Raw genomic sequence first — 21,200 nt, forward strand, 5'->3', positions numbered from 1 at the left:
TGTAAGGAGAGAAAACAGTTAGTGGCTGCCAGAGGCTGGGTTTGGGAAAACTGATTGCAAAGGGGCATGGGGAAATGGGTTTCTTGGGTCAATGGAAATGTTTTATATCTCAGTTGTTGCAATGGTTTCATGACTTAGACATTTACCAACACTCATTGTTCACACAAAATTGTATGTAAATTATGCCTCGATAAACCTCATCCCTTCCCCTAAAAGAAGGGAAATGGGAAGCTCAGAAATCCCCTGACTGGGTCAGGCCAGGCGAGCTGAAGCCAGAAGGAGGGACGGCATACTCTGGCCACAGCCTCACTCACCAGTCATGGCGATGGCAGAGATGGGACCCACACGTTTGCCCTGGTGCAGTCCGTACAGCAGGAGCTTATACCTGCGGTTTGGGTCCAGGCCCGGGATGCGGACCTCCCTGAGGCTGCCCTCCACAGGCACCACCTGCGGCTGCCCGTCTCTGTCCTTGTACTGGATCACAAAGGAGTCAAACTGGCCCTCAGGGACTGTCCACGAGAGGCTCACAGAGTCTGGGGTCACGCTGGTCACCTGTAGCTCCTCCCCAAGACGGGGCTTTAGGGGATGCTTTGCTTTAGCATCATCCACCGCACTCCGGATCTCTGAGATGGAGACAGAAAGGAAAGAGCTGCGTGTTTCTGGTGGCCTGGGTGACCTCAAAGGGCAGGACTGAGAGGTCTGCAGACAGGGCTTTGCCACAGCTGAGTCCTATAGGGCCAGTGCTATGGGATTGTGCAAGGAGAATAACAACTGTGATGGCAGCCACCACAAGTGGCCACCTGCTTCCCTGGCCTGGCAGGTTGCTGATGCCTTCCCTGGGGGAGTCCCAGGAGTAGAGCCTGGCCCTGCAGGGCATGTTCTCACCTGTGGTGCCTTCGGCAGTGAGGGGGCCATGGCGCCTCTTGCCCAGGAGCCCATAAAGGAGGAATCTGTACTTGCGGCCAGTGTCCAGAGGGGTGATGGTGACTGAGCGCTCATGGCCCTCCACAGGCACCACTTGGGGCCCGTCCCTGTCCTTGAACTGGATGACAAAGGAGTCAAAGTGGCCCTCGGGGACTGTCCAGGAGAGGCGCAGCGAGTCCAGGGTGGGATCTGTCACCCACAGCTCCCCAAGGCGGGGTGGGGCCCCAAAGCTGGCGTCACCTTGGGCAGCTAAAAGAGAGGAAAGATTCTTACGTTTATTTTTTTCCAGGATGACTCTTTGACTACTTCCCGCTAGAGCTGGAAAAACCCAGGACTGCCCAAATGATCAGTGCTTCCCCAAAATATTTCCATCACCCTCCCATCTCTGCTACCGTCCCCAACTGGCTCATGCCTCCCCCCACTTAGCCAGCGTGACATCTCCGGGAAAAAAGAATCCCTAGCTTCCTGCTTATCTTATTCCTCCGACTTTCCAGACTCTTCCCGCCTGCTAAAGACTGTTTTCCTAGTAGGGTGCATCTTGGTTTACTTATTTTCTTTTACCAAGAAGCCTACCCTTTGTGATTTGACTGGCCCCTGGGGAAATTCTGAGGGTCCTGGGGACATCAGAGGGGGCACAGGATCCCCAATGAGTGCAGACAGCAGGTGGGAAAGCAGGATGTTATGATGGAGGTGGCCCTCACAGGACCTGGGAAAGTAGTGGGGGCTGCCAACTTGGGGTGGGGGGAGGAGAAGGGGAGCTCACATGGAGAAAGGATCTGGTGTCTGTCCCAAAGCCATCCTGAGGCCTGAGAAGGAGCTGGCCCACTGCCTTCTTGGCCAGAGAGGACGCTGACAGCATTGTTATTGCTAGAGTTTTCTGGCATCAGGGAGCCCCCAGGGGCAGGGGAGGGCCTGGACTGAAACCCAGGAAAGGGGCACAGCTGGGCTGGAATTGACTGAGACTGGCTGGGCAGCCAGCCCTGGGCTCCTCTGGTTCCCAGTTTCTGAGGCTCCAGGAAGAGGCCACAGGAGGGAAAGGGTCCTCTGGGGGCTGCAGATAGGGGATGCAATGAGCATAAGCCAGTAGCATAAGAAAACTGGGTGATGGCAAAACTCTCAGGAGGTGACGGCTGCACAAGGTTGATGGCGGCAAGACCCAGGCAGGCAGAAAGGGCTCCTGGCTCCCTTCACCCCTCCCCCGGCACCCCCAGTCTGTCCCACCTTCCAGGAAGTGTTCTGAAGGGGCTTCCCCCATTCAACAGAAGTGGAAATTATGAAAAGAGAGAAAAAATCAACCGGCGGAGCAGACCCAGGAACTGGGCTCGTTTTCCTTGAACTGGGGCAGGCAGTGTGGCTTTTCTTTTCTTTTTTAAGTGTTTATTTATTATTTTGAGAGAGAGAGACAGATAGAGCGTGAGGAGGGGAGAAGCAGAGAGAGAGGGAGACACAGAATCTGAAGCAGGCTGCAGGCTCTGAGCTGTCAGTCAGCACAGAGCCCGATATGGGGCTCGAACTCACAGACTTCGAGATCATGACCTGAGCCAAAGTTAGACTCTCAACCGACTGAACCATCCAGGGGTCCCACTGTGGCTTTTCAAATGAATCAAAAGAGATGGACAGAGGGCAGACCAGCAGAAGGAAAGAGATAAGGCAGTGTGAAAAATGGTGGGAAGGCCGCTGGGGGGCTGGGGGGCTCTCACCTGTCTTTGCCTCCACGGAAACTGGGCTGCGTCTTTTCCCATCCTGAATCCCAAAGAGCAGGAACTTGTATTTCCTACTGGGCTCCAGGCCAGGGATGGTGACCTCGCGCTGGTCTGCGGCCACAGGCACCACCTGGGGCTGCCCATCCCTGTCCTTGTACTGGACCACAAAGGAGTCGAATTCACCCTCAGGGACCGTCCACGAGAGGCTCACAGAATCCTGGGTCAGGTCTGTCACTGTCAGCTCCCCGAGGCGTGGCTCCTGGGGGGACTCTGTGGTTGGGGCTGGAGGGAGGGGAGCTAGGATCCAGGAAAACAAAGAACATGGCTGAGGTCTTGGGCAGGAGAACTTCCCCCTTGAACTCCTGGCCTCCCAGGGCCTCAAGGGATCCTTAAACTAAGATAAGAAACAGTTACATCCATATTTTCCCTGACGTGTAACTGAAATGTAGCATTTCCTTCAATGATGAATATAGGTGACAAACCACTGAGGTACCAGCAGTACTTGTGATTCTACTGGATTGTGATTCTATTAGGAATCAACAGATGTTTTTCCATCACCTTAGAATTACTACAGAAACTTCAAAATACCGTTTACTCTCATGACCAACTACTTCTAAACGTGGGTATGTTATTATACAATCCTCTAACTCTTATTATTTAATGAATAAAGACGTTCCTGTATTACTAAATCATAAATTTGAATTTAAAATATTTTGATAATTGAATATCAATACAATTGGCTTCCTCTGTAATCCTATGCCTTTATTTTATGTATTTTAAAACACTGCTCTGAGGGGTGCCTGGGGTCAGTCAGTTGAGAGTCTGACTTCAGCTCAGGTCATGACCTTGAGATCACGGGTTCGAGCCTCATGTCAGGCTCTCCGCTGTCTACATGGAGCCTGCTTTGGATCGTCTGTCCCCCCTCTCTCTCTGCCCCACCCCCCACTCACTCTCTCTGTCTCTCTCAAATAAACTTAAAAAAATAAACTTAATTTAAAAAAGATAATAAAACACTGCTCTGAGAGGAGTCCATGGGTTTCACCAGACACTGGCAGAAGAAACGGCGGCAACCTGTGCCCAGGAAGCTAAGAGCAAGGGCCACTTCTGGGAGGAAGGCAGGCTATAGCACCCACGGTGCTAAGGGCCTCTGAGAGGAGAGTCAAGGAATGCGTGCCATTTAAGCTCAACTAGAAAAAAAGGACATCAGGGGAAGGTGGCAGCTGTGTCCAGGTCACAGCAGGGTTGTAAAGAGAAAGGAAGGGAACAGCTGTGGGCAATCAGGGGAGACAAACAGTCTGCAACTGGATTTAGATCAAATGGAAGCAAGACATTCCTGCCTGGGGGAAAGGGCAGAATGGAGATGGGGACTGGGAGGGCAGGGAAGGTTCTAGCTGGGAAGACGCCAAGGGGCCAGGGAACAGAGTAAGGTGCTTGTGACCTCAGGAAGGACCTGTGGAAGCCTCTGAGGCAGGATCTCAGAGAGGGTTGTGGGGTGGGGAGGATTCTGGGTAACCAGGGATGGGGACTGCCTCATCCCTGCTCACTCACCAGTCACAGCTACCACAGAGAGGGGGCCCACACGCTGGCCACCATGTAGCCCATAGAGGTTCATCTTGTATTTGCGTGCAGGCTCTAGGCCGGGGATGGTGACCTCACGCTGGTCTGAGGCCACAGGCACCACCTGGGGCTGCCCGTCCCTGTCCTTGTACTGGACCATGAAGGAGTCAAACTGGCCCTCTGGGACTGTCCATGCGAGGCCCATGGAGTTGGGGGTCACATCTGTCACTGTCAGCTCTCCCAGGTGTGGCTCCAGGGGGGGCTCCGTGGCTGGAGTCTCTTCCGGTTGTGGAGCTGACAGAGACGGTGGGAGACCGTTAGGAAAAGCCCCTCTTTCCCTTGTTAGTAGTTATGTCTGTTGTTTTTGTGGTGTCCACGAGGTGGTTCTGATTAAAACTACCCTAATTTGGCAACATCTGTCTGGCCACAACCCCTCACTCAGTCCCTGCCAGGATCTAGGGCTGTGCTGGGGCTGGGGAGGGGTGTGCACCATCACTGAGACCCTGGTAAAGTGGCTGAACTTCCCTTGTGTGTCAGTGCTCCAAGTCCCCTCTCCCGGGACCCGCAGACTCAGTGTTTGCCTGGCATCTTCGTTGGGTGCCTGGTCTGTGTCTCAAACTCATTAAGTCCAAAACTGGGCTCAGAGACTCCCCCCCCCACACACAACTGCTCAGTCCGCAGCCTCCCCACCTTGGCAAAGCCACAACTTCATTCTGGGCATTGTCCGAGTCCTCTCACACCCCACATCTAGCCTGTGAGGAAGTTCTATTGTCCCCTTCAGCAGCTGATGCCCCCTCACTAACTCCGCCCTGCTGCCTCCATCCCCAAGCACCAAGTGCCACCGGCTCTTACTGGACTACCAGAGTCTCCTAAATCATCTCCCTCCTCCACCCTCATCCTGACTCCGATCAATGTTAGTCAGAGCCTGTTCCCAAAATGACTTCCATCTCACTCAGGGCAAAAGCCTCTGAGGTCCCAAGTGATTGATCATCTCTCACATATCCCCCTCCCCCCATTCCAAACATTCCTGGCTTGCCCACAAATGGTCAGGGCACTTTCCCTCTGCCCTGGATCTTCTTCCCAAAGGCCCGCGTGCCTTGTCCTCTCCCTCCTTCAGGTCTTCCCTTAGAGAGGCCATTTCCTACCCCCTTTCTACCCATTCACCATATCGCCTGCTGGACTTGGCTTTTCTCTCCAGGGCTAATCACTGTCACGTTCAGTAGCACTGACAGATTTGCGCAGTTTGGTGTCTGTTTCCCTCTGCTAGAATGTGAGCTCCATGGGCAGGGGCTTAGCCTTGCTCACGGCTGTGTCCCCAGGCCCTGGCACACTGTGGGTGCTCCACAAATGCTTGCTAAATTACTGAGTGGTCTGCACGACTCTGCTGGGAAAGGCCGAGCTCAGAACCTGTTGGTCCCCACTGCCCCAGAATCAGCTGAGTGTGGGCGGCATTCCTCAATAGTGACCAAACCTGGAAGGAAGGTGGTCCCAAGAAGTAAAACAGTGGAGGAGGCTGCTGGGTGTGGTTCCCAAGAGCTGTTTTCTCTGGCGTCTGCAGGAAGATAAGACTAAGCTCCAGAAAGATAAAACCTGCTTTAAAAATGGGCCGTTGGTGAGGCCTCAGAAAGACAAATGATTCTGAGCAGGGAGGGCAGGGCTGAAGGCAGCTTAAGGTGGGTGGGAGTGGCTGCATCTACTCAGTACCAGGTATGAGAGCTGGTATTGTATTTCATGTTCCTTCTAGCTCTGATAGGTCCTGTAGCATCCGTTGCCTGCTCATTTGTGCCCTGTCTGTACTTCTTTCTGTAAGGAAGAGAAACTATCCCTCACTGTCAAATAAGCCTTACTGTTGTGGCTTGGCTTACCTGGAAAAGGCAGAACTACAACTACCCATGGGCATGGCAGTACCATGCTGCATTTGATGTAATCTTTTTCTAATTTAGAAATGTTTCTTTTCTTCCTTCCTTTCTTCCTTCCTTCTTTCTCTTTTCTTCCTTCCTTCCTCCTTCCCTCTCTCCCTGTCTCTCCTTTCTGTCCTTACTTCCTTTCCTTCCTTCCTTCCTTCCTCCCTCCCTTCCTCCCTCCCTTCCTCTTTCTTTCCTTTCTTTTTCTTCCTCCCTCCCTCCCTTTTTCTTTTTTCTTTCTTTTTTTCTTTCGTTCTTTCCTTCCTTCCTTCCTTCCTTCCTTCCTTCCTTCCTTCCTTCCTTCCTTTCAGTAGGCCTCATGCCCAGCAGAGCTCAATGCAGGGCTCAAATTCATGACCCTGAGATCAAGACCTGAGCTGAGATCAAGAGTCACACACTTAACTGACTGAGCCACCCAGAGGCCCCTAGAAATGTTTCTAATAGGCTGTGGACATATTTTCTCCTGGCAGTGGTACAGCATGTGCTTTATGCCAGGCACAGCCCCTTGGTCAGCTCAGCAGGCTCCAGCTACCCATCACTTTTCCTACTCTGACAATGGAGCTAACTGAAGAACAAAAAGAAATTAGGAGTAGAAGGTTCTGTAAACTAAGCCAGCCAAGTCACTGTAAGGTTGGGCTTCGTGGGAGTACAGACACCATGCTCTGAAAACTTGTTTTTCTGCTTTTAAGTGTTTAATCTTTCTCTTTATACTAAAAGTTGTTTTGAAAAAGGTGTGTCTGTTTCAGTGAGCAAAGGGAAAAGGGAGGCCCCTTCCTGTGACCGAGGTGGGCAAGTCAGCAGGAGAATAGCCAAGTCCCAGAGGTCTGCCTTGGTTCTGGTCCCCAGCTGCTGAGGCCCTGGAGGGATTCCCCAGGCTGCTTCCTCTGTGGTGCCCAGGTGGTCCCAACCTGGGCCCGAGGCAGGGAGTGGAACGGATGTCCCTCTTTGCTTCAAAGTCACTCACTGGATGAGTGGTAAAGAAAGTTTCCAGCTACTGATGGAGAGGCCCAATGCCTCATGCACATCTGACCACCTAAGCAGCTAAACCAGCCAAAGAGGACAGAGCAAACCCCAGACTCAGGATAATTATAATCATCTTTGTGGCAACACTGGCAGCATGTGTACTCTGTGCCTGCCCTTTCTTAGTGCTTCCTGTCTGTTAACTCATTTAATCCTCACTACAATTCCGTGGGCGGCTGGTACTGTCCTCATTTTACACATGAGGAAACAGGCACAGAAAATTTAAAATTGTTAAAGGTCACAAAGCTGGTTATAGCCCAATCCCTGGCGAACTGCTCTTTTTAGGTCCTCCCTCAGTAAGGGGCAGGGTAGGAGGAGGTGGTGGGGGCAAGGGGTCATACTACCACTGCAGCAAGGGAGAGCAATGGCCACAGGAAGGCTGGGGGCCACTGGTGGGAGGAAAAGGAAGCAGGCCCCAGCTCTCACTCACCAGTCACACCCACGGTGGACACGGGGCCCCAGCGCTGCCCCCCGTGCAGGCCATACAGGTGCATCTTGTACTTGCGCCCCGGCTCCAGGCCCCCGACGGTGACCTCGCTCTCCTCACCCCCGACACGCACCACCTGGGGCCGCCCGTCCCTGTCCTTGTACTGGACAGTGAAGGAGTCGAAGTGGCCCTGGGGGACGGTCCACGAGAGGCTCAGCGAGTCTGGGGATGATCCTGTCACTGTCAGCTCCCCCAGCAGGGGCTCCTCGGGGGACTCTGGGGCCTCTGTGCTGGGCTCTGTGGGGCTGGGCGTCTCCTCCACCTCGGTAGGGCTGGGTGTCTCCTCCACAACCTCCTGGGGGGCTGAGAGAAGAGATGAGGATATAGACTTACAGCCTAACTTGCTTTGTTGGCGAATTATGACAATCAAGTATATCCAGCAAATAAAAACCTCAAGCCATAGGCTTTGGGGTTCGGGTAGCATTTGTATCAGCCATTCAGTAACTCATTGGAGAGAGTTGAGACAGGCCCCTGAACCCTATAGGTCCTGCTGGCAGGAATTGTACTGGTGGATTCTGTGGGGGTGGGGGTGGGTGTTCCCCACCCCCACCCCCACCCCCACCGACCACAGTCTGAGAAAAGAGCTGAGATGGGAGGAAAGGAAATTCTGGGGAACTTTCTCCCATGTCCTCTGACAGTGCTGAAATCGAGGGGGCAGTAAGGCGTCTTCACATTTGCCTTCTTCCCTTTCAGCTCCAGCACCTCCCTCGGGCTTTCCAGCTGCCCCACCCCACTTACCAAGACACCAGACAGAATATACCTTGGCTAGGGCCTCCCTGGACAGTCCTGTCCCTCCTTCTACTTCAGACAAGAGTGGGAGAAAGATTCGGGGTAGAAGGCTAGGGAAGGCCATGCTCTTCCCTGGCGGGGTCTAGAATCACAGCCCTGAGGGTACCTATCCACTGTCTGGCAACTAGGTCTCTGCTGAGGCTCCATGGAGACGGGAGACTGGCTTTTGTAACCCACTCCCTGGTCCACAGGGTGTTACTCAGGGGACAGAAGATTGAAGAGGGAGGAGGCAACAATGGGGAAGTTAGGGAGATAAAGGAGACAAAAAAGGATACTGGGAAGGGAGAGAATCAGGGAGAAATAGCAGCTCGTTCTTTTTTTTTTTTTAATTTTTAAATGTTCATTTATTTTGAGAGAGAGAGAGAGAGAGAGCAGGGGAGGAGCAGAGAGAGAGGGGAAGACAGAATCTGAAGCAGGCTGCAAGCTCTGAGCTGTCAGCACAGAGCCTGACGCAGGGCTCGAACCCACAGACCATGAGATGATGACCCCAGCCAAAGTCGGATGTTTAACTGACTGAGCCACCCAGGCATGCCCCTAGCAGCTCATTCTTATAGGTTTCGATGTGCCAGGCACTGTTCTAAGTATGTATGTTTGTACGTTAACTGATTTAATTCTAATGACTGTGTGAAGCAGCAGTGACCGTTATTATCCTCATTTGACAGATGAGAAAGCTGAGGTACAGAGAGATTTAGTAATTTGTGCAAGGTCCCATAGGGAATAAACTGTAGAGCTAGGATTAAAATCCAGGCAGTTGGATCCAGAGCCCATGCTCCCACCCGTGATGCTACAAAACCACAGAAATGGTGCTGACCCAGGGCGGCGGGTGGGGGGGCTGGACAGGTGGGAGAATGAGGGCAAGTAGGGGGACTGAGAGGGAGCCCTTTGCCCTGCTCCAAGGTGGCTGGGAACCAGGGATGTGGGGGCCTGGGAAGAGGCCTTTTCATGCCAGAAACATGGGAAACATGGGACTCTTGTCCCTTGGATCTGCCAGCTCTGAACAGGGCAAGCAATGGCGGGAAGGTGCAGGGAGCCCACAACAGAAGCTCAGAAATGACAGCACCCCAAGCCAGGCCATGATAGGGGAAGGAACACAGTGGCTGAGGATATCTGTGGGGAGGACAGCCTGGGGCGGAGGGATGATTCCAGGCATTCGGAATAGGAAAAATGAGGCCGGTTCTTGGAGATGGAGAAGCAGGGCTGAGTAGAAGGTCAGGGGCTGCTGGCTGGGTGAGAAGTCCTGGGATGTGGGGAAGTCCAGGGTAGAGGCTTGGCAGAACTGGAGCCCAGAAAGAGAAGGTGGAGAGAAGTACGAAGGAGTCCCGGGGCCAGGTCCTGCCCAGAGGACCGGGGGCTGGCAGTGGAGGGAGGCCTGTGTGGCCCTGACTCACCTGTGACGGCCACCACAGACACAGGCCCCACACGCTGCCTGCCATGAAGCCCATAGAGGTTCATCTTATACTTCCGGTGCGACTCCAGGCCAGGAATGGTGACCTCATTCTCATCACCCCTGACGGGCACTGCCTGGGACTGCCCCTGCGCATCCTTGTACTGGACCATGAAGGAGTCGAAGGAGCCCTGGGTCACTGTCCAGGACAGGCGCAGGGAGTCTGGGGTCGCATGAGTCACCATCAGTTCCCCCAGCAGGGGCCGCTCTGGGGACTCTGGGTGGAGGAGCTCCTCTCTCTTCTCTGAGGCTGTAAATAAGAGGATCCACTGAGGGCTATACTGGCAGCCCCAGATTGGTGTTTGGGGTTTGGAGGGGTTGTCATACCTGGCGGGTGGGTCACTAATCAATCAGCATGAGTGCTGAACTCCTGGGAAGTCTGGCAGAGCCAGGGTATGATACATCTTCTGGGCCTCGGGGAACAGCTGAATGGGATGGAAGGGACCCAGCAGTACAGGGGAGGCTGGCTATCCCTCAGCCTGGGAGTGGGGCCAGGATTCAGAGTCCACCATCTCACTGGGAGGCCCCAGCTGGTTCCTGGCTGAGGGCAAGGGTGTGGAAGGCTGGGAGGGGTCACGGGGGAGCTTAGGTAGTTGCCCCTCACCTGTGGTGCCATCAGCTGTGAGGGGGCCGTGCCGCTTCTTGTTGGCAATCCCAAACAGAGTGAATCTGTACTTGTGGTCAGGGTCCAGGGAGGAGACAATGACCGAGCGCTCAGGCCCTTCCACGGGCACAAGCTGGGGCTGTCCATTCCTGTCCCTGTATTGGACTACGAAGGAGTCAAACTGGCCCTCAGGGACAGTCCAAGAGAGGTGCAGTGAATCTGGGGTGGGATCTGTCACCCACAGCTTTCCCAGGCGGGGTGGAGTCACTGGGCTGGGATCACTCTGAGGCACTGGGAGGAGGGGTAGAGAAAAAGGAGGAACACAGGTCAAAGGAGAAGGGAGATCCATCTCCCACATTGGGATGCTGGGTGAGGCTGTGCAGGCTGTTCCCTGCACAAAGGCGCATGGCTGAGGAAGGACCAAGAGACTAAAATTCAGCCAGCCTCTCCTTGCCAAGCTGTGTGCCCTGGCATGGGGCTACGCTCACCTAGAGAAGGGGTGCCTTCTTCTAAATGGCACAGAAGCACCTTATGGACTAGTGCGGCCCTGAATCTATCCGCAGCCTAGTGACGGACTTCAGAGAGAAGGGAGCCCCGCCATCCCTTTCTGTGTCTCCGTAGCCAGGGAAGCCTTCCAGGACAATCTCTACTGCTTCCAGGCTTAACTACTAGCTGCTCTCTCCTCCAAGAGAGGGAAGTGCGATCTTTGGAGCGTTTTACTGTGGGAGAGCCTTCCACACCTGTGCTCTGGGCCCCACTTCCTCCTTTCTCACACCGCACCACCAACCCCTCACTCCCTGCCACTGTGCCCTCAGCATTGACAGGAGCTCCTCCTCTCAGTTGCTAGCTCTCTCCAGCTTCCACCCTCCCTGCTTGCTCTCTCTTCCTTGCCCAGATTCCAGAAAGAGACGTCTATACTGGTTGTAGCCATGTCCGCACCTCCATCACCCTTTCAATCCGGCTCCACCTTCCACTGGCAGCTCTCCCCGGGGTCAGTGGTGGCCTCGCCATTGCTAAGTCCTGCGGACGCTCTGTAGCCCTGAATCACTCTTATGGAATCTGACATGTCTGGCCACACCCTTAATTTTGGCATCCAGGTCACCACTCTCTCTGGCCATGCCCCTCTCCCCAGATCACCTCCTTGGGCTACCTTGCACACTCCTCTTTCTCTGCTCAGGCCCTGAGTGCTGTCCATCTCCAGGGTTCCAGCCGCCCCATCTCTTCTCCCCCTACAACCTCACTCTGGCTCCTGCCCATTGGCACTGAGGACACCCAAGCACCCTCTTCAGGCCTTCTCTCTGCCCTCCAGACCTGTGAGGGCAGCAGAGATAACCCCTCAGCCCACCACTTTCTGCTTGAGTGCCCTCTCCCTCTCAGTGCCTTGACTCTCCTCATCCATAAATGGGCATGTCTCATGGGGCTGCTGTAGGCAGTAAGTGTGATGACGCACTTAGAACATCTTAAACACATTTGACAGTTAAATGCTCACGCTGTGCTGTTCCTCACCTCTGCTGTCCCTTGCCTCAGGGAATGGAACTGCCTGATCTAGAACATGGCAGTTCTTGGGCCTCCTCATCATCCTTCACCTCCCACACCCAGCCTCACTGCCACCCTTCCAGCCAGGCCAGCATCATTTCCTGCTGGCTCTTAACTCACTTCTCCATCTATTCTCTGCAGCGGCCTCAGTGTTATTTGTAAGATAAGCATGAAATCATGTCACTCCCACTTAAAACCCTTCAGAGGCCCCCTGGGGCCCTCAAATGAGTGCCAAGCTCCTCAGTCAGACACACAAGACCAGTCCCTTCAGCTCTCCAGGTACCCTGCTCTCCATCCAGAGGAAACAGATTGTACAGGGCCACACTCACTGCCACCTCATTCTCCATGGCTCCCTCTGTCTGCACTGCCCTCCTCAACCTCTCTGCCTGACCTGCCACTATTTTCCCTTCGGGATTCACCTCAGGCACCACTGCCTCCAGGAAGCCTTCCTGGAGTTCCCAAAGCACTGGGAAGACCTCCTTCAAGACTTTGCACAGGGGCAGAGATAGGAGTGTGTGTGAAGGCTCTCACTCACAGATCTTGGCTTCAGCCACCAGGGGGCCATGCCTCTTCTTGCCCAGGAGCCCATATAGCACAAATTTGTACTTGCGGCCAAGGTCCAGGTTGGTGATGAGGGCTGAGCGCTGGGACCCCTCCACAGGGACAACCTGGGGCCCGTCCCTGTCCTTGTACTGGATCACGAAGGAGTCGAACTCGCCCTCAGGGACCGTCCATTGCAGGAGCAGGGAGTTGGAGGCCATGCCAGTCACTGTCAGCTCGCCCAGATGTGGCGGGGCCAAGGGCTTCCCAGGCTTTGCCCCATCCCTGTCTGGAATGTGGGGAACAAAAGTAAAGCAGGTGGATTCAACCCCTGCCTTGTCCCTGGTCTCCTTCCCTTTCCTCAGCCCATTAGGTCCCTCCTTCCTGGACAGCTCCCTCCCTCAAAGCTTCCATTTTCCTACTCTCAGCCCTCTGTGAGTAGCCAGCCATCTCTGTTCCAGAATGAGAACTTTAGCCCTTCCCTTGTGCTAGCCTCCCCGCCCCTCCCTCTCCATACCAAGACCTTTGAGGGAGTTTCAGGTCCCCCCTGGTTCTTCCTGAGTCAGAACCTCCTCATTGCTGTTTTGGAGCAGCTGAAGACTCCTCCACCCACTTGGACTTTTCTCTCCCTCACCACCCTCTCTCCTAGTGCTGAGCTTGATCTGGAGTGGCAGGGAGAGCGACTTACCCTAGTCCCGTAAAGAGGGACCAGGAGGGAACACGAGAGTCGGGAAGCCCAGGCCCTATCCCTCACTGTTTTCACAAACCTCACCCATCTCTGATGCCCTGCTGGCTGTGGAGTCCCCCACGCTAAAGAACTTCCGTCCCCGGGAGAAACTGGCTGATGGGACCATGGAGCACTGTCCACTGCAGGCCAGGCTCCCAGGGCGGTGGGCTACCATCCCAGTGAAGGGATGGCGGGGGCTGTGGGGAAGAGAAGGGGAAGAGGGGGCTAAGGGTCAGTATCCTCAGGGCTAGAGGCCTTCCCACACCTACCCACAGAGATCTATGGGGTGGGAGGGACAGAGGGGTGACCAGGAATTGGGGAGGACACAGGCAAAGAAAGCTGCAGGTGGAGAGCCAGAAGCCTACAGCCTCTCTCCTTGACTCCCTGTCGTACACTCTGACCTTCCTCCCATCTGCTATTCCCCTCCCCTACCCACCTTGTCATTGTTCTAAGACCTCCTCCATTCCTCTTTCCTCTGAACCCTCAACTCCAACCTTTTCTCTTCTTGTTTGCTTTTACCACTCCAACCCAAACACCAGCGCTGCCCTTCAATCCTCTCCCACCTCAGAAGCCCCGATGGCCCAGCCCCTCCCCCGCCCTCAGGACACTAATCTGAACAGAGTTTAGGATATACCCATAATGCCTTGGTAGATAAGAGGGGCAGAGGACTCGCCCTCCGGGGGGACCCCACGAAGCGACAACTCATAGGGGACGCCGGGAGGTGGTGAGGGCACCAGAGCCTGGCGGACGTCCCCTGGCAGTAGTTCCTCATGTGCCCCTGGCCCCTCGGGCACCCGGAGGCGCAGCTGGAAGTGGGCAAACGTGTCAGGCTGAGCAGTCCAAGCGACGCGGAGGTGCCCTGTCTTGTCTTTGCCCAGCACCCTCAACTCTCCTAGTTCCTGGGGGCGCTGCTGTAGTTCAGGGGCCCGGGCCCCTTGAGTGGTTGAAGGGCCTGAGGGAGGAGGCTCATCCGTGGCCGCCAAGAGGCCTGAGGGAGAGGACCCTGGGAAGGGGCAGGGAGAGAAAACAAGAGAGTCAAGAATGAGAGCAAGAAGGGAAATCCCAGCCCCCAGGTTCTGCCTTCTAGCCTCTCAGAGCCTATAGACCCTCCCTCTTCTGCTTCTGAGTCCACTCGCTGGACCACCTCATCCTTCCAAGGGTCTGCCCCATCCTCCCAACACCCCTGTCCACCCCATTCTTAAACAGACAAACCTGCAGGCAATAAATAAAAGAACTAAATCTGGCCATCCCTCCCCTCACAAGGCTCCTATGACCCCCAGCCCCACAGATTTCCATGTCCTTCCCTAAGTACATCCCCTTCCCTACTGGGTGGTGGTCGTGGCTTCCATTAGTGCTGCAGTGAGAAGCCTGGAAGAAAGGAGGAGATGTGGTGTTAGGGAAGGCGGATGCAAGTAGAGAGTGGGTAGTGAGGAGAGAGGGAAAAGAGGGTGTGTATGGGGGGTACATCCAGCTCAGGTGGCATCTGGGCCCTAGGGGGGAAGAACAGGTCCACAACCCTCCCCAGGGCAGCCAGAGAGCACCCCTCCCCTGAGCCCGGCATCGTTCCTGTGGAAGAGACAAGCATGAAGTGAGCCAGGAGGTCTGGAAAGACAGCTCAAGAAGCAGTGGTTTCACCTCTCACAGACACAAGCTGCCTGATGGTTTCAAGGCCATCCCCACACCGCAGTCCCCATGTGTCCCTTTGAGGTCAAGGCCAAATTGTGGAAAATAGTAACCGCTGACCACAGTCTTCTGCCACCCTCACTACAGTGAGTCAGAGTTGGGGAGTGCTGGTTTCATTCCGGTGCCCACCCCAACTGCTCCAGTGAGTTTTTGCAGACCCTCCCATCCCCCTAAATGCCCCTTCCCTTGCCCAGGATGGCAATCCTGACAAAGTGTCTGGGGAACCTTAAAGACCAGGTCTCCCTGGCCCCCAGTATGCCCGAGGGCCCTGGGGTGGAGATGGCTTCTAGGAACACAGAAGGGCATGCTTTGTTGTGGCGTCCCCTGGAGCCTGGACCGGGAAGGGCTTGAAGGCCGAGGAGCGTGTGGGTGGGGGTGGGGTGGCAGTCTGAGCAGTGAGGCAGTGGGAGGAACTCTTGGATGCAGACTCCAAAGGCAGGTGAGGCTGGGCAGGGAATGGGTGGTCCCGCGGCCCCAGCCCATGCTACCTGGAGTGGTGATGAAGGCGTAGGACTTGGAGGTCTGCCCTGCCCGCACCCCGTGGACCTCCACGTGGTAGGTGGTGCCGGGCCTGAGGTCGGGTAGGCTGACGGTGCGCGTGGTGCCCGGCACGGTCAGCTCCCCGCCGGGGCCCTCTGCCGGCGGCTGGGGCCGCCAGCGCAGCACCACGCGCTCGAAGTGGCCGCGAAGCCCGTCAAGGGATACGAGTAGTGCGCCGTCCGCGGAACTGCCCAGGACCTCGGGCTTGGGGTGGCGGGGCGCAGCCACCCGATCGACGCCTTCGGGCGAGAGGCCGTAGATGCCCTGGTTGGAGTCCCGCTTCCAGGTGCCGGGGTCGGGGCTGGCGGTGGGGCGGGGGCGACGGGGCGGGGGGGCCGGGGAGCCGACGGGGGCGGCAGCCGCCCGACGCCGCTGCAAGTATTCGTGGATGTGGCGCGCCACCGACGCGTAGGTCTGGTTGGCCCGCAGTGGGTAGCCATGAGCCCGCAGGTGGCGCTCCAGGTCTTGCACGGTGCCGCGGAAGCGGCCCAGCTCGGCGGTCAGGTTGCCCCACGCCCGCCGGGGGGGCTGCGGCAGGCTAGGCCCAGGCCGAGGCTCCTCCTCCCCATCCTCCGCGGGCCGCGAGGGCCTAGCGGGACGTGAGGGCCGAGGGGGCCGCGGGGCCGGAGCAGGCCGGGGGCGGGGCTTGGGGGGCGGGGCTGGGGGGCGAACCTCCGGGTAACTGTAGTGGCCGGGTGCTGCCGGGGGCAAAAAAGGGGGAAGGGGAGAGCAGGTCAGTGGCAGCCCGCCTCCCCACCGCCCCTGCGCTCCTCCCCAAGGCAGCCCCGCACTCCCCCCCCCCCGCCCCGCCCCAACCGGAGCCAGAGGCCTCTTGCTCGTGCCCCAGCCCCACCTGGAAAGAGAACCAGAGAAAGGAGTCAGTGTCCCAGGAGCCCCTCCCCGCTCGCCCTCCAAGCCCGCCATTGTTGCTGCCCTAGAAAGAAGAGAAAAGCCAGCAGGTGGGGCCCTGTGTCTGAAGGAGAGAAAGGGGAGTGGGAGGAGAGAATGTGAGCTACAGCGAGGTGGGCGTCCCTCTGTCACAGGAAAAGAAATTAAATATCCATCTGTTAAGAGACCTTGAGGATTAGTGGAAAATTACTGCTCTGAGACCAAATTCCCCCCAGCCCCAATCCTAAAGTCAACAGGAATGCGGATCTCTGATCTGCCCAATTCCAGTCCCTACAAGGTCTGACCACCGACTGTGAGCACAGGCCTGCGTCTAAATTTCAAGCAAAATCTACCCCATCTGCGTGAGTCAGACATCATCTTCTATTTACTGCTTCTCTCCATGGGGCAGGTTCCTACCCCCTCCCCCCCCCCCCTTACTCCAACCTGCAGCCTTCCTACAACAGGCCTCCAAGCACCCTAGGGCTTTGTCTTCCCGTGCCCCAGTTACAGAGCAAGTCCCCAGCAGGTGATTTGTGACTACCCCTGCCCTGCCCAGGTGCATTCAGAGGAGCCTGTGAACCCTAGATATGGGCTCCCAAGGAAGGGGCTGCTCCACAAAGAAACTGGGTCCTTCCCTAACCCCTGGCCAGGCATACCTGTGTTGGCCCTGACAGAAGCCGGGTAGCTTACTGCCCGGCCCCGCTCTGCAGTGACAGTCACTACATATTCCACGCCTGGCATCAGGTCGGTCAGCAGTGTTCCATCTGCCTCAGGGGGTACCTCCAGCCGCACCCTCTGGTTGCCGGCACTGACATAGGACACCACGAATCGGTCCACTTCAGCCTGGGGTCGCAGCCAGCTGAGCTCCAGTGTGGTTGGTGTCACAGCCACCACTCGGAGGTCCTGGGGGCCGTCAATCACTAGCCAGGTTAGAGAGAAGAGGGATCAGGTGGGAGTCTAGTTCTTCAGTCACCAGCTTTCACTCTAAGAGCTCTGTCACCATCCAGTTCCTCCCTTCTGCTTTCCTGGGGGACAGATTCCCAGCCACCCCTCTCAAATCCAAATCTCCAACCAGGACCCTTCCCTCAGCCCCAGCTCTCACTGGTGGTGATGGTCTTGGAAGCAGGAGGGCCCCAGTTAGTCCCTCGAAGGGCACGGACAGTGACCTGGTACTCCTGGCCAGGAGCCAGTCCTCTCTGGTCATAGGCTGAGGCAGAGCTGGGTACTCGTGCTGTGAATGGGGGGCTCACCCCCTCTGTCTGCAAGAAAGAGAGCACCAGGTGGTTTAAGGCTGATAGTCTCACCCCTGCTGCCCAATCTTCCTTATCTCTTCTTTCTCCAAACTCCAGTTGCTGTCAACACGGAATTGTGTAGAACTTGGTCCTGTGCAGCTGGGGAGCATGGTGGTAGCAGCAAACACATCTAAAATGCTTAGTCCCAGGGCACCTGGTGGCTCAGTCATTAAGTATCTGACTTCAGCTCAGGTCATGATCTCAGGTTCATGAGATGGAGCCCCGCGTCGGGTGAGCTCAAGCCCTGCTTCTCTCTCTCTTTTTCTGTCTAATCTTCGCTCACTTGCACCCTTTCTCTCTCTCTCTCTCTCAAAAAATGAAATGAAATAAAATATAAAATAAAATAAAATAAAATAAAATAAAATAAAATAAAATAAAATAAAATAAAATAAAATAATATATAAAATGCTTAGCCCGTACCAGGTGCTATTCAAGGCAACTTGCGTATATCAACTCACTTAATCCTCATAAGAACCGTATGAGGTAGATCATGTTATTCCCATTGGACAGATGAAGAAACCAAGGTACAAAAGGATTAAGTATCTTGCCCAACATTTGTCCCAGCCTCAGCCTCCCCACAGACACCCGCCCCTGGCTGGGTAATGTGGGTGTGACCCTTGTCATGACGCATTAGGCACTTCTCTGGTCTCCTGAGCAGGGTTGGAGGCCACTCAAAAACAAAGTCCACCTGCTCTAAATTCTTTACAAACGTTTCCCAATTTTGTACCTGGCATTGTGCTGGGCATGATGAAAGACATGTCCCCTGTCCTCAGCTCATGTTAAAGCTGATTAGATCTCTACCCAAATCTCTGTGGCATACATGCCTGTGAGTGAACCACTGCTCCAAGTGCACACATAAGGTATTATGATTATCTGTGGTGACCCCACAGGAAATATACCAGCTCCAGAAGGGTCTCCTGGAGTGCCAGCCACTGGGGAAACAGGAGGAATGGACATCTGTGAGCAGTCTAACTGCCCCGAATTTCACTGGGCTGTCTAGCTAGGACAGCTAATAAGGACGCTCTGTTCTGTTTAGCTATGTTGGCCATGATGAGGACACCTCCATCCAGCCAAGTAGGATTGGAAATTTCAAAAGGTACTCTCCTAAACCAAGAAAATTGTGGGGAAACCAACACAGTAAATAGCAAAGTACAAAACCAGATGAGAGGCCACGTAGAGATTTCTGGGTTGAGGATGAAAGAAAGCTTTGTCAGAGTTTTGTTGGTTGAAAATTTTTCCGGGCACACAGGACCCCTGCTCCTCTCCTACTCACCCTGCCCTAGGATACCCCAGTCTAGGAGGCCTTTGGATGGGCTTCACCTGAAGACCCGTGAAGTCCTCATCCTTCCTAGAACTTTCTCTTTCTCTTTCTTTCTCCCCTTATTCCCCCAACCCAACAACACACACACACACACACACACACACACACACACACACACACGGCCCTTGGGTGCTCCCTGATGATGTCTGGTCCTTCCAGCAAGACAAGCCATCTTGTTCTTCAGACCACCTTCTCCCTTCAGACTGCCTACGTGAACCTTTTAGACACCTCTTAGTCCCTGCTAAGATCAATTTGGGAATCGTCCCCTGAAAGTGCCACTGTCAGTCTAATCGACCTCTCTCATTTGCCTGGTCTGAGACAGGCTCTACCAGATGCTGGCGTCCCTTGCTGCTTACTGTCCTTGGCGAGTTTCTAACCTTATTTCTGATACCAACTTCATGGTTCCAGGTGGGGGTGCCACCCTGCTTGGGCGCTGGAGTTTCCCCCACCATCTTCCACCTTTCAGACCAGACCTCAAACACAAACTTTTCTAAGGCCATGAGGTCTTGTGTCCCAATGAAAGCGTGGTGTAGTCCAGTTTCTAGGCTGCAGAATACAGCCAAATCAAGAATGCTGGGCCCTCCTCTTCAAGGGCTCACCTTCCTGAGTTTCCTCATGCTTCCTCTCACATTCAGAGAGGAACCAGCCTTTTGCAAAATAGCAACATTCCTTGAGTTAGTGGTCCTCCCTCAGGCTTGGGGTGTATCAGAATCCCCCGGAGGGCTTGTTACAGTGCAGGTTACTGGGCTCCAGGCCCAGAGCTCCTAATTCAGTAGCTCTGGAGCTGGAGTCTGCCCGTTGGCATGTGTAACAAGCTCCTTCCTGGGTGATGCTAATGCTTCAGGTCCCGGGAATATGCCTTGAGAACCACTGAGTCAGAGTAGCAATGCCACGTATGCATGGAGAAGGAGAAGGAGAAGGAGAAATGTTTCTTCCATGTTCTGAAAACCATTCCAGTGACTAGGTGTGTCCCTTTGCCAGCAACAGCAGAGGCTGGGCTTTGCGATGGAGTGCTTCTGGAAAAGGGAGTGGATAAGGTAGAGATAGGCTTCTAAGAAGATAGCAGTGCCCGAGGACAGCCAGCTACCAATACTCTGTGCCAACAGAAATGGGCAGAGAGCGCTGGCCAAGGCAAGAGGCAGGATTCCAGAGGCCAGCCACAGAAAGCTTAGAAAGCAGTCTGAAGGCCAGTAGCACAGGCTAACGTGGAGTCCAAGAGAGGTGTCGGGGACCAACTTTACAGGAGCATTTTCCACACCCGGGCTCAAAGGGAACCCAGAATGTGACAGAGGTTCATACCCAGAGATGAGTTGAGCTGGACCCAGGCCAGCTCGACCTCACCTGGCCCCATGGTGAGGGAGGAAGCCTAGAGCTTTGGCTGGGAAACTTCTTGGAAACACTTCTTGAAAACACCCGAGGATGGGTTTGTATTTACTAAGAGCAGAGGACAAAGCTTTCCTGCAAGTCCCTTCTATCTCAAGTGTTTAATTCTTCTTTCCCTGCAGTTGCTTAAGAAAGTTGTTCCTTTTAAAAGTCCTATCCTCTCAAGATCAGAGCTATGTAAATAATATGCACACAGAAGAGAGTGGGAGCAACACTTAAAAATGTTAACAGTGCTTGTTTTAGTGTGAAGCAGCCAAGAATTATTTGCTTTTTCCTCTAGTTGCCAAATTCTTGTCTTGTGATTATATTATTTTTATAACAAAAAACAACAACAAAAACACTTCACAGAAGAAAAAAATCTAAGCTGTACTGGTTGCACTGCAAAGCTGGGATTTCTGCCTCTGTTTCTACCAGACAGTAAGGAGAGACAGAGCGTGGCAGGGGTCTGGTCTTGCGGCTATAACAAAAGGACTTAGAATGAACAGCCTCTCCCCCTCCCTTGCCAAAAAAAAAAAAAAAAAAAAAAAAAAAAAAGAATGATCAGGTCAATTAGGGTGGGGTTGACAGCCAGCACCTCTGAACTGTCCCTTCTGTCCTTGACCCTTCCTAGGGTTTAGGCCCTGGGAGTTTTTCATTCTCCCAGAGTTCTGGCCAGGCAGAGATTGGGATAAATGGCCTACTCACCCATGGCATTTGTGGGAAGATGCAGGAAAACATGAGCTAGACAGTAGAGATGTCAAATGATTTGGAGCTGGGAGGCCAAACATATCATAAAAGCCCAATCTGCATAAAAGGAGGTCTCTAATGAGAGGCCATGAGGCTTTGACCTTAGGGTGCCCCCAAATATTTTAAGAGCGA

At 54.6% G+C, this 21,200-nt stretch overlaps 1 protein-coding gene across 9 annotated transcripts in view; it reads right to left on the reverse strand.

The window, feature by feature from the left end:
• Window positions 1-21,200, reverse strand: part of TNXB (tenascin XB) — a 58,375-nt gene that overhangs the window by 22,131 nt on the left and 15,044 nt on the right. For 4 of the 9 annotated variants that reach the window (XM_086705789.1, XM_086705787.1, XM_086705785.1 and 1 more), the window contains exons 5-16: window positions 17,449-17,605; window positions 17,003-17,266; window positions 15,407-16,156; window positions 13,870-14,238; window positions 12,504-12,797; window positions 10,433-10,723; window positions 9,773-10,078; window positions 7,539-7,898; window positions 4,176-4,478; window positions 2,625-2,924; window positions 886-1,173; window positions 315-623 (exon numbers count right to left, since the gene is read on the reverse strand). In XM_086705789.1, the coding sequence (XP_086561915.1) occupies window positions 315-623; window positions 886-1,173; window positions 2,625-2,924; window positions 4,176-4,478; window positions 7,539-7,898; window positions 9,773-10,078; window positions 10,433-10,723; window positions 12,504-12,797; window positions 13,870-14,238; window positions 15,407-16,156; window positions 17,003-17,266; window positions 17,449-17,605 (3,991 nt within the window). The remainder of the gene's footprint in view (window positions 1-314; window positions 624-885; window positions 1,174-2,624; window positions 2,925-4,175; window positions 4,479-7,538; window positions 7,899-9,772; window positions 10,079-10,432; window positions 10,724-12,503; window positions 12,798-13,869; window positions 14,239-15,406; window positions 16,157-17,002; window positions 17,267-17,448; window positions 17,606-21,200) is intronic. The other 5 variants (XM_086705792.1, XM_086705790.1, XM_086705786.1 and 2 more) reach the window with 4 other exon arrangements.

This window comes from Puma concolor, chromosome B2 (genome assembly GCF_028749965.1).
Source record: "Puma concolor isolate L17-30 chromosome B2, mPumCon1.1.hap2, whole genome shotgun sequence".
NCBI classification, from domain to species: Eukaryota; Metazoa; Chordata; class Mammalia; order Carnivora; family Felidae; genus Puma; species Puma concolor.